We start from the raw sequence: 13,721 nt of genomic DNA on the forward strand, positions 1-13,721 counted from the left end.
TTTAATTTAATTAAGTTTAATAGAGAACAAAGAGAAAAATTTACATACTTTAAGTCAGTGTCTCAACCTCAGCACTACTGACATTAGAGACAGGATAATTCCTTGGTGGGGGGACGGAGGCTGTCTTCTGTCATATGCGTTGTAGGATGTTTAGCAGCTTCACCCCCTGGCCTCTATGTACAAGATGCCAATAACACTCCCTCCAGTTGTGACAACCAAAAATGTCTCCACGCATTGCCAAATGTCTCCCGGGGGTGGGAGTGGAAGATACAAAGTAACCCCAGGTTGATAACCACTTTAAATCATACATTCTCAATGGGAGAAATATCCCCATGGGAGTAAAAACTGGTTCTTGGAGCATGGAGGAGAATCTTAGATATTACAGTGGTTTGTAGTCCTCCAAAGTTCAACCCTACCTGACAACATAAACAGATATCCAGTGTATCTGTGGTGTTAAAATGTCTTGCAGAGAGGAGACCCATTAGGGAAAAAAATGCCTTAGAAGGGCATAATGAAAAAAAGGTTGAGGAGCATGGCTTTAAGTGATGGAGTATAAAATTAATTTATCACTCTGAACTAGGACAAATTCACAGATTTTAAAGCAAAAGGAATACAGAGGGTGAAATGTAAAAATCCTCAACTCCTCAAAGCAACAAAGTACAAATCAACTTAGACACACAAATGGATAGCTAAGAAAGCAAATGCTACAAAGGACAGGTGTGTTCAATTACAACTTAACTCTGGTTCCCTCAGCTAACACTCAACAACTGAAGGGCAAGAGAGAGCACAAGTGGCATGGTACCCCCTCCTAGCCATCTTACTTCATTTTTCAGCAAGCAAACAGGTTTAGTAGCAGAAATACCTGATCATCAACCGTCCTATCCAATTTCAAACCTTGCAAAAGATCACATTACCGTTAGTTACGATTTTGTAATATATACCAATAAAATTAACAATTCAATACAAGGCAAGTGACAGAAATGGTGTATCATTGTAACCCAGTCTAGGTAGGGGTGGGGATACCTCTAGAAATAGAGCTCGAACCCAACCAAACTGAGCAATCTAAGGTCCTTGTCTCTGTTAGTGTGAATAATCACAACCACCATCATAAATACAAATCTATCCCAAACAGGTTTGTCTTGAGAGCACAGTCAGAACTATATAGTCATTCCCACTGTGCCTAGTCCCAATCTTCTCTCACGACTCCACAATTCACACCCCATGTCCTGACTACATGGTAAGAGGAAGAGAACTACTCAATCACTAAAGAAAATTTACACAGTATAATCCATTCACAGATAATCAGAGGTGGCTAAGTAATCATTTATAATGAGAAGTCTATTACTGACAATAGGTTGAATTTTTTGTAAAGTAAGTAATTTATTTTGCATTCAACAGAGGAAAAACGGATATGTCTTTACTCATAATACTATTAAACACAGTCACAGACTACAAGGATGTTTAAAAAAAACCCTAAAATCTTTACAAATTGCATTATCTTATCCTTTCTGATGCTCAGCTCCAAGCTACAATCCTTTCTTCCTTCTAAATTTCTTTTTATACCTTTTTATATATGTCATTGGGGTTTTAAATTATTTTTAAATAAAACTAAATAAAGGCACATTATTAAAAGAAAATCAAAGTATACCCAAAGAGGTAAAGAGTAAGACTTCCTTCCCAATACTCTTCCACTTCCTAAAAATTTTTTGGAATGTTTTTGATCCACAATTGGATGAATCCATGGATGTGGAACCCATGGATATGGAGGGCCAACTGTACAGAACTTCCTACAAATCAATCTAGACAAACAACCTTGAAAACTGGGAAAAGATCTAAATAGGGACTTCACAAAACAGGATATCCAAATGGGTAATAAAACCTGAAAAGCATGCTTAAGCTTAGTACTCATCAGGAAAATGAAATTAAAATCACAAAATAACAATACACACCCACCAAAATGGCTAAAATTAGAAAGACTGACAATGAGAAGGGTTGGTGAGGACACTGAGGAACTGAACTCTCATACTTTGCTGGTAAGGATGCAAACTGGTTCAATACTTTTCCAAACTGATCGGCCAGTACCTACTATAGTGAAACATGCCTACCCTATGACTTGGCAATTTTACTCCTAGGTATATACAAAAAAGAAATAAGTTAAAATATCCATTAGAAGGCTTGTATAAGGATTTCACAGCAGTTTCATTCACAGTAGCCAAAAACTACAAACACTCCAAAGGCCCATCAAAGGAGAACAGATAAATTTTGGTATATTTATACAGTGAAATACTGCATAGCTTGAAAAAGAACAAACACACAATAACATAGATGCACACAATAATATGGATAAATCTCAGAAATTACGTTGAACAAGGCAGACATATACAAAAGAGTACATATTGTGTAATTTAAGAACAGGCAAATGAACCTATGGTGATAGAAGTCAGAATAATGATTACCTTTGTTAGGGGACTACTGACCAAGAATTGACTGAGAAGGGGCCTAAGGGAATTTTCTAGGGTGATAAAATTGTATCTTGATCTGGGTGGTGATCACACAGATGCATAGATATGAAAAATTCATCAAGAGATTAAGAGATACACTCTTCACTGTAAGTTATATGTCAATTAAAAAATATAGGTACATATATATATTGTCCAACTGTTCTCCATAAGTATGTCTCTTACAAATTTTTATGAATCAGTGTCAAGGGCAAGGATTCTATTTTGTTCACCACTGTATACTTAATGCCTAACACAGTGCCCAGTACCTAGCAGATAGTTCATAAGTATTTTTGAAAAAGTAAACTTATTATGACTGTAGTTTATACAAATTCTAAAAACTTGCCTCTTCCTTTCAAATATATTAAAAATTCCAAAAACTATAAAATCTGAGACACAGGAAAGCTAATAAGAAAGATAGAATAATTATACCCAAGAATATGGCTCACCTTCTTTGGATCAAGTTTCCCAAAAACTGAACTGGCATGGGGACAGACTTCAGACAGTGAACAACCAATCTTCATAATATCCTTATTTCTATTAATACTCTAGAAGGAAGAACAGATATAGTATAAGATTCAGTAAAATATTATTTGACAGTGTTATGCAAATGAGGGTTCTACTATGCATAATACTTAAAAGGTTTCGGAGCATTAGAAATTAAATCAATTCTCATGTCATTTTTTCATAATTCAAAAAAGTTCTTTGTAAGAAATGGAACTAGGCTATAGAAAATTTTTACTTCTCAATGAGTTCAAATTACTTGGAATTCAAACTAAGATACCAAATATTATTAATATCATATTAAGAGGTAACTTTAAACAATTGTCTCTGGGTTTTACTTTAGCTCTAATTGCTCAAAATAGATACCATATTTTGGCCAAATGACATGGATCTTCTCACATATTTGTTGTTGTGTAAAGGAAACAGATGTAAAAACAATTTCAAAATGTACAGGTTCTCTGTATATAAATACTGTAATCTAGTTAGTAAATTTATTTCTCACAGGGGCATGGGTTAACAATTTTGAAACTACTTTAGGTGTATACTAGGACTGAACAAATAAGTAAATATGTTCTAGATAATGAAAGCAGGGAGAGAGAAATTACAAATAAGGAAAGAAGGCTAGAATGAACCTGCAGTGTTAGATTACAATTGGAAAGTATCAGTATGAACTCGTGTGTGTGTGTGTGTGTGTGTGTGTGTGTGTATACATACACACACATATACACAAACACACATATATGTGTGCATGTGTATACATGTTTGTGTGTCAATATATGCATATATGAAAGAGACACACAGAGATACAGATGTGTATGTGTTAGTTATATATATATTTGTATTTATATAGTATATTTATAAATATATATATAGTTCCTATCTCTGTCCACTGAGAGAGCCTAGAAGCAATGACACTCAAGTAGCAATAAGCACACCTAGTGCCCAGATCTTGATTTTTAAACACCATTCTCCAATAAAAGGAACAAGAGTTCTTTGGAGAGTGGTTGAATCCAGGGCTAGGACAGGGAAATAAAAGATGATCCTGGAACATCTGGTGATGCCAGAAAGTAAAGTAATATTCAAAAAAAGAATGGGTGCATTTTAAAGGATACAGTAGCTAATGTAAACAATCTCCTATTGGCCAAAGCTGGAACAATTTAAACAACAAAATAAATGATAGTATGGGATTATAATCCATGGATTATATTAAATATAAATATATTAAATATAAATATATTAAATATAAATATATTAAATCCATGGATTTATATTAATATAAATAATTGAATAAATAAATACATAAATGCTGGAGAGGAAATAGCTCTTCCTTAAAGAGGAATTCCAATTAATAAATGTAGAAGGAATGAGGAAAATAGAAAACCATCATTAGGCAAAGGCCATAGCAATAAATAAAAAATTCTCTTAAACTTAAAAAGTTTAAGAGAGGGCTTCCCTGGTGGTGCAGTGGTTGAGAGTCCACCTGCCGATGCAAGGGATGCGGGTTCGTGCCCCGATCCTGGAAGATCCCACATGCCGCGGAGCGGCTGGGCCCGTGAGCTATGGCCGCTGAGCCTGCGCGTCCGGAGCCCGTGCTCCGCAACGGGAGAGGCCACAACAGTGAGAGGCCCGCATACCGCAAAAAAAAAAAAAAAAAAAAAAAAAAAAAGTTTAAGAGAAACAAGATTAGATAGTCTCAATGCATCTCCCTCTAAAACACTTATTACTTACAAAAGGAAACACAGTAACTTTACAATTAAGAAACCCAGCAGTTACCACCTTAACCAAGTGGATCAAGGTTAACATCATCAATAGTGAAATATAACAACATCATAAATCCCCAATATGACATACTTTCAGTACACATCACTTCTGTAGTATTACTGCCAATCTATTTATGAGAAATCATAAACAAATAAAAACTGACCAGAATTCATTAAGAATGTCAAAATCATGAAAAATAAGTATAAATAAAGGAACTATCTAAGGTTGGACAAGACTAAGGATACATGACAACTAAATATAATGTGGGATCCTGAATTAGATCCTGGAATAGAAACAAAAAAAAAGGCGAGGCGGGAGCGGGGAACTGGTGGAATTTGAATAAGGGCTGTAGTTAAGATTTAACAGCATTGTACCAATGTTAATTTCCTGACTTTGACCCTTGTACCTCGGTTATGTAAAATGTTAGCAACAAGGAAAGCTAGGTGAAGGGTATAAAGAAATTAATTTTACAACTTTCCTGTAAGTCTAAAGTTATTTCAAAGTAAACTGTTAAATATATATATATGTTCTTTAAAAATATATCAATAACGTGAAGTCAGAAAGAGAAAAATATTGTATATTAACGCATATATGTGGAATCTAGAAAAATGGTACAGATGAACCAGTTTGCAAGACAGAAATAGAGACACAGATGTAGAGAACGTATGGACACCAAGGGGGGAAAGCGGGGGGCAGGGGGGGCGGGGGGTGGTGGGATGAACTGGTAGATTGGGATTGACATGTATACACTAATATGTATAAAATAGATAATAAGAACCTACTGTACAAAAAAAAGTAAATTAAATAAAATTCAAAAAAACAAAATAAAAAATATATATATCAATAACATATTCAATAAGGCTAGAAAGAACATGATTATCTCTGTAACAAAATAAACTCTGAAAGAGCAGTTCAAATGACATCATGATGAATGTAAGTACTGATAAACAGTAAAAATGGGAAGTGAATTTAAACTGACCCCAAGACACACTTGAAGCAGCCTTTGTAAATAAACTCCTGGAATGAGCTCTCAAAGTTCAAAATACACCAAAGTATTTTACATAATTAGATTTTGTAGGTATATGGACTAGTATAAATGGAAGCTCTTTTTTTTCAAAGGTCAAACACTTAAGATTCCTTCAACTGCCACTCATCAAACTAGGCCTACCAAAATTTCTGAAGTGTTTTCATGTAAATGGCTTAAATGGCAGAAATCCATAGTGGTAGAAAAACAGAGACTATGTGTGAGCAAACCTTCAACTTGACCTGCCTCCACATGTTTCTAAATCTCTATTTACTCTTCATCTACAGCCTATCCCAACCTAATTAAATGTTAAAATTTGCACCTTTTTTCTCCTGCCATATTCTTTCTGTAGGATTACTATTTTATTCTCGCCCTTCCTGTTACACAGGATGTACACAACTGGTGTTAAAAAGTACAATACATTCTACAGCTGAGCACCACTTTCTGTAACTGAACAGGCAAAGAAATTATACTGAACATCAGCATCTGGCAGTATTTTTCAGAAAAAAAGTGTCTAAAGTGGGTTTAAATTGATTAACACTATTAAATCACTTCTAATATTTCATATTATATGATTCAATACAGCCATACAATTACATAAAATGTGTTAACATCAAAGAATACAACCAAAATTAAGATAGCAAACAAAGCCTATATAACTTTTCTTTAACAGAAAATACTCTTGAAACCTGCATGTAACTGCCCATTCTTTTAAAGAAAACCTACTTAAAGCAAAATTATCAACCTCCAGAAAAATCACACACAGTAAGCCTATCCCCACAAAGTGTACAAAATGCACACTTGAAAAATACAAAATTAAAACAACTGTAAGCAACAGGTGAGCTGCATATTTATAAGAATGTGAAAAGAAGTCCTCCCATTTTTAGCGCTGTTGTATAAAGAACTGTCTTTTGATGTGAATTCATGAATTGTCCTCCTGTTGGGACCACACTTTACAAAAATACCATGTTTTTGAAATGAGATTACAGAGCAAGATAGAGCATCTTAGCAATGTCACCTTACTAAAGTTTTTTTCTTTGATTTTTACTACTTTATCAAAATATATCAAAACTTTATCAAACATCAAAAGATGTTCCTTAGATATGTAGGATTCATTTTTTAAATTCTTGCTTAGAAACAATATACAAAGGAGAAGCATATTTACTCCCAATCACACTCCTGAAAGATGCTTCTCAAGGTTGAGAAGGGTCTTCTCTCTTTTTCTCACTGGTTGTTTTTGGCCTTAGCATGTGTTAAGATGTGAGATTTCAGGTTAGTCGACTGAGCAAACTTCTTATTACAACCGTCGAAGGGGCACATACAGGGCGTGTCTCCGGTATGGATTCACACGTGTGCACAAACAATTTGCTTCTCGAAAAAAATCATTCGATTCATATGGACGCCTTATCAGTTTTCACTTAATCTTTTCATCCAATTAAGATATTTTTCCTCACTTTTTGAAATATGTTTAAATTTCTACAGGGGCCTCAACTTCATGGTTGAAATCAGAGGTTGGCAAATTATGGGCTCTCCTACCTCTTTGGGTAAATAAAACTTTAATAGATCACAGCTATACATATTTATGTATTGTCTATGGCTGCCTTTGCACTACAATGGCAGCTTTTGTATTGCTGAACAGTTGCAAAAGAGACCCACAAACCTTAAAATATTTACTATCTAATATTTCACAGAAAAAGTTTGCTGACTCCTGGTTTAAATCATAGTTCCAAATTCAAGCAACAGCTTCACATAAAGGTCAATAAAGATCAAAGTCTAGAGGTGCAATGACCAATACAATAGCCAATTCTTACTTGAAATATGGCTAGTCTGATTTAAGTCGTGCTGGAAATCTAAAATATACACTGGATAGGAAAAAAAGGAAAATAAACTATCTTGGTAACATTTGTATTTATTATATTTTGAAATGATATTTTGGATATGCTGAGTTACATAAAATATATTTATTAAAATCAATTTTGCCCATTTCTTTTTACTTTTTTATGTGTCTACTAAATTTTAAATTACTTATATGGCTGACATTGTATTTCTACCAGACAGTGCTGGTCTGAAAATCTTATTTAAGATAATAAATGTTTTTCCTATATAATGAGCTTAAAAGTATCATTTATCATCCAACCTGGAACACTGTTGAGAGGGTCACAGGTGCTATTAATGCAGAGACAATGGGCATTGAACCAGAACATTGTGGGGAACCTTTAGAAAATATGTTCATAAGCAGAGATACAAATTTGCCAAAATTTTTCTATGACTATCACCCTTCTAAAATGTTTTCTATATAGATTTAGGAACACTGAGTTAATCATATGTCTTCTATAACCTTTCTTCTCATAAATCCTATTTCCCACATTGCCAATTCACTCTACCCGTACAAAAAGGAGTTCTCAGGCTGTAGAAGTACAGAGAAATGTTATTCCCTTCCCTCCTATATCATGTAGTTCACAAAATTAAAAATTAGTGAGTAATTGTGTACCTCTGAGGGATTCACCTTTTAAATTCTGGAACATAAGCACTTTGGTGCCTTGCTTTGTATTTAAAACTGAGTAAACTTATCTGTCCTGAAGCATGCCAATGTAAAATTATAAATGTTCCATTAGTACTTCCAATTATATGATGAGAAAAACATTGTACCTCAAATTCAAAATTAAGCCAATAGAAAAAAATGACTGAAATTTTAAAACTTAGTATCACTTAAGAAACAATCTTATCAGAGACCTCTAGATGGGGCTGTAACTTCAGAAATACAACAGTTTTTCAGCATCTTCAGTAATTTATGCAGCCTAGATGTGTTAAATTGAATGTAATTCTAAAACCACAACTACAATTTTGCTGTTTTCTTTTTTAACTCAGTGTATTATGAGCATACTACTCATAATTCTGGTATTAAGTTCCAGCTGTAACCATTTGTCTTCTAATAATGCCCTGTGTTAAATAATGTTCAATAAAAATTAAGCATTGAGAATAACAATGATATATATACATTACAGGGTTTTTATTTTTGTTTTTGTTGGGGAGGACCTGGATTAGTGGAGGAAAGGGTGGGAGAGGAAATCAACCAGGCTACTATTTACCTGGGCCCAAAACGTTACTGCATCTTCTACGTGACTTCCAATCACATCTTCAACTAAAACCAAATCACAATGCAAAGAAAATTAGAAATTAATCAAGATCATCTAGCTCTTACAACCAAAAATAATTTTTAGTGTCAGTACCTTTACTGTAATGTACTTCTTCATCCATTTGGACAATTCCTGAAAAACAATTCAATACTTTGAATTAGGTTCCATTAATCTGTCCATTAACACTGAATAAAGACTAAACCATATAATGTCCGAATTCCTCCAAATACGTTTTGTCCTAAGTTATCAAAATTTAAACTCTATATTAAAAACAACCCCAAAGATAGTTTCTTCAATAATTGTTTTCAGTATATTTATTGTATTTTGCAATTTCATCATACGCAATTTCTATCTTTGAAATTATCTCTTTAGCCAAACCTTTACAAATTTACCTTGAAGTGTATAATTCATGCACACTTTGATCAGTTAAATAAATACTTCAGAACAATGTGCATACTCTTCTAAAATAATTGATGCCCTCCCCAAACATGAGTAGGACTTCCATAATTTAAACAAAAAGAAACACTACAAACATATGTAAAACAAATGCTTCCGACTGGTATTTAATTTTTAAATAAACATATCCATTTTATTTAAAAGGCATAGTTGTTTCTGCTTTTGAAGATACCCTGCATTTAAAAACTGCAAAATGAATCAAACTTTATACATACCTTCAAAAATAATTTTCATTAAATAATTTGCTTTCCCAACTGCAAAATATTTCAAGATAAACGTCTACTAGTTTATAATTTTATCCTTAAAACACCAGAAGATTGCACTTTACATGCATAAATGTTAGTTTTTTGAAGGAAATGGAAAACAATAAATTTTTTTAAAGAAATTGAAGAGTTAACTAAACATCACTACACCAAAGCTCCAAATGCTCTCCCAACTATGGGGTAAAAGTTAACCCTATGGGGGGGGCAGGGGGGAAGGTCGTAAAAATTTTTTAAACTTTATTCTTAATTTCGTTACAACTTTAAAAAAATTTTTCGCATACACTAACACATCTTTAAAAGAAGGATTCTTCCTCAAATACTGGCCAAAAGTAATTTTTAAATTGAGCAAAAACTTGTAAAACCAAGTTGGAATCTGTTCAGGGAAACTATATTTCACTGGAAGACACTGGCTTAAACTTAGTAAAAATGAAAATGTTTACTTTGGAAATCGCACCACACGATCTAAAAAGCCACTGCTAGAATAATGTTTAAACGTTACTTTTAAAGGGGTCAAAAAAGACTTTTCCACATGGTTATGAAGGAAGTGATGCTGCACCCACTTTCTGCAAACCTGGTTTACCAAACGGCACTTCCAATTCACATCGAGAGTTTCCAATAAGTTAAGTCCAGGTCGCTCCTTAACACCTATTTCAGGAGGGATTTCGAAGCTTAAACGGCACGTAGTTTGCGGGAAGAGAAAATTCCACCCGACAACAGGCCTGCAGGTCCCTGTCTTCATCCAGAACACGCAGGCCTGTTATTTGCAGGCCGGCTTCACCTCCCGGCACCACACTCAGCAACTGGGGTGCCTGTCACCCTCAGAAGTGCGCCGGCGGCTCGGAGACCAAGAAGGCCAGGAAACGGGCCGTGCCCATACTGCTCAGCCCTAAAGACCACCAGAGGTGAAAATACGGTCCCTGAAGCAGCCACCATCGAACCTACCAAAAAGACTCCTACTGACCTCGCACTTTTCGCCAGAGAAGTTCTAGAAAAGTGCCCCGGCCCCACACGCTGGGCCCTCAGCCTTCCGTCCCTAGGCCGTGGCTCGCAGTCAGCTCGCCGTCAGCTCGCCGTCAGCTCGCCGTCAGCCGGACGTGACGCAAGTGCAGAGGCTTACCTCGCGTGCCCCTGCCACTCTGGCCCCACACTGCGCTTGCGCGATCTTTGCTGCACCTTCATACTGGCTCAGCGCGAGCCGGTGCCTCGCTCACGTGACCACCAAGGCCTGGGGGCCTAGGGCGGGGCGTGCTGGCTGAGGCCAGGCACCCGGCGCGCACTGCACCTGCAAGATTTATGGGCGGGTATTCCCAGCACCTGTGGGCTAATGGCTGCTTCTTTAACAAGCCTTCAAATAATGATATAAGGTGGTGGTTTGGATTTTGTGGCCTTTCCTAATTTGTACGCGGTGATTAAAATTTTAAAGCAGCCAAGTTAGAAGAATCCCGGCATTCTTTTTTACAGGTGGAAAGGAGAAAATGACTTTAGTTAATGAAAATGTGGTTTTCAGATTGGTAGCTTTACAAGCATTTCTCGGTCCAGCCTAGCGTCAGATCCCTCTCTTGTATTGCAGCGTTTTTCACGTTAAGGGGGAAAAACTAATATAGCTTATCTATCCGGTTATAAGCAGATATTACCTTTTGTGGCAAACCTTTCATAACAGTAGAAAATTATCTGCATTCATTTTTTTTTTTTTTTTCTGGTACGCGGGCCTCTCACTGCCGCGGCCTCTCCCGTTGCGAAGCACAGGCTCCGGACGCGCAGGCCCAGCGGCCACGGCTCACGGGCCCAGCCTCTCCGGTGCATGTGGGATCCTCCTGGACCGGGGCACGAACCCGCGTCCCCTGCATCGGCAGGCGGACTCTCAACCACTGCACCACCAGGGAAGCCCCCCTCCATTAATTTTTAACTGCTTGATTGAAGTATAATTAATATACAATAAGCTGCAGGTATTAAAAGTACATATTTAGATGGCTGAACATATTATATACTGTTGCAGTCATCCTCACTGTTAACAAAGATAACAGTCATTTCCTTTACCCCCTCCCAAAAGTTTCCTCATGCCCCTTTATAGTACTTGGCTCCCCATGTCTACCCCAAAGAACAGATTCTGCTTTCTGTCACTATATGTAAGTTTGCATTTTCTAGAATTGGATGTTAATGAAATCATACAGTATGTCCATTTTCTCTGTTCTCTTTCATTCAGCATAATTATTTTGAGATTCATCCATTTTTTCACATGTATCAATAGTTCGTTGCTCCTTATTGCTAAGTGCTATTCCACTGATACCAGCTGTGGGGTTTTAGTAGATACCCTTTATCAGATTGAAGAAATTACCTTCTATTCTTAGTTTGCTGAGAGCTTTTATCATGAATGTATGTTCAATTTTGTCGAATACTCCATCTATTGTGATGATCATGTGGTTCTTTTTTAATTAGTTAATTGATTAGTTAATTAATTAATTTAATTAGTTAATATGATGAATTACACTGGCTAATTTTCAAATGTTAAACCAACCTTGCATCCCTTGGATAAAACCCACTTGGTCATGATGTATTATCCTTTTTATATATTCTTGTATTAGATTTGCTAAAATGTTAAGAATTTTTGCATCTATGTTCAAGAGGGATATTGGTCCGAAATTTTCTTTTCTTGTAATGTCTTTGGTTCAGATACACAGCAAAGTAGATGACCTTCCTTCTGACATATCTTCAGGAAGTCAGTAGTAGCCCAATGCTACATCACAATGCCTATGCCATTCACTTCACTTCATCTAATCATGTAGCCACTGTATCATCTCACATCATCACAAGAAGAAATGTGGCTACAGTACAACAGATTGTGAGAGAAAATTTTTATCACATAATTTTTTACAGTATATTGTTATAATTGTTCTATTTTGTTAGTTATTGTTAATCTCTTACTGTGCTGAATTTATACATTAAACTTTATCATAAGTATGTGTGTATAGAAAAAATGTAATATTTATAGGGTTTGGTACCATCTACGGTTTCAAGAATCCACTAGGAGTCTTGGAACATATTGACCAGGGGTAAGGGGGGACTACTGTATTCTGCTGTCATTAGGCTGAGTGTTCTATAAATGTCACTTAGATCAAGTTGGTTAATAGTTGTTCAGGTCTTCTATATCCCTACTGACTTTATATATACATAACCCATTAGTCAGGGAGGCCCTTAGGTCATTAACTCTGACTCAAGCCTGCAGCACCTGAGAAGCATCTAGGGCAAAAAGCAAGAATTATCAGCTTCTATCCCAATTATATATATTTAAGGACTGTAGAAATAAACAAAGAGTGTGGCCAGACCCACTGTACCCACTGAGATGGACTTCGGCCAGGACTTCATTTATCATTGGGCTTCCATAAAACCAGAGGACCATAATGGTGTTTTGGGTCCTTTGGGATCCATATCAGCTCAGATCCTGTCCAATAGTCCTTGGTTTAAAATCTTAATATTCCTCTTTCTCTACTGCATAGTTACCCTGGTAAATGGTGTTAAATGACTGACCCTTTGGGGAAGCATCAAGGCGATGTTAATCATATATACTTGAGAATCCTTCCTCAAAGGGATCTGGGCTTTCCCTTCCATCAATGGGCTCTAGATCTGAACTGCCTTAGATTCAGAAATTGAGTGAGGAACCATGGTTATACAAGTCAAATAACATCCTAATCAGCCGTGCTTCTATCTTTCCCCCTGGAACATCATGATCTTAACCTTCTTCACCAATCCATGCCTTTGTACCTATTGATTATGTCCATTGGGCCTCTGACAGTTAAGTTCCACAACCTGGCCTTTGACATTTCTGCATCCCATCATCTACACTTATATAAAGGAGCCCAGTATCATGGCAGCATCTTCTACCATCAACTCTACCCTGCAGAGGTTAGCCACTGCCGAACTTCTGTGTTGCCAGTATATTCTTCACCATTACATTTCTTATTGCCTTAGTTACAAGCATCATCTGAGCCTTCCCAAAGAAAACAGTCAAGTGGTAGCTTCTCCAGTTTTAAACAACAAATCCATTCTAACATTGCTGTTTTCTTGAACTTTCTGACCCCCT

At 36.1% G+C, this 13,721-nt stretch overlaps 1 protein-coding gene across 1 annotated transcript in view; it reads right to left on the reverse strand.

The window, feature by feature from the left end:
* Nucleotides 1–11,720, reverse strand: part of STK31 (serine/threonine kinase 31) — an 88,715-nt gene extending 76,995 nt beyond the window's left edge. Inside the window, 4 exon segments of the mRNA XM_022585071.2 lie at nucleotides 2,948–3,046; nucleotides 8,877–8,929; nucleotides 9,018–9,065; nucleotides 10,762–11,720. Of these exon segments, the coding sequence (XP_022440779.2) occupies nucleotides 2,948–3,046; nucleotides 8,877–8,929; nucleotides 9,018–9,065; nucleotides 10,762–10,822 (261 nt within the window). The 5' untranslated portion in view covers nucleotides 10,823–11,720.
* Between the last annotated feature and the right edge of the window lie 2,001 nt (nucleotides 11,721–13,721).

This window comes from Delphinapterus leucas, chromosome 9, assembly GCF_059928025.1.
Source record: "Delphinapterus leucas isolate spDelLeu-1000000601 "Yukka" chromosome 9, BTC_Dleu_Yukka2, whole genome shotgun sequence".
In the NCBI taxonomy this organism is placed as follows: Eukaryota; Metazoa; Chordata; class Mammalia; order Artiodactyla; family Monodontidae; genus Delphinapterus; species Delphinapterus leucas.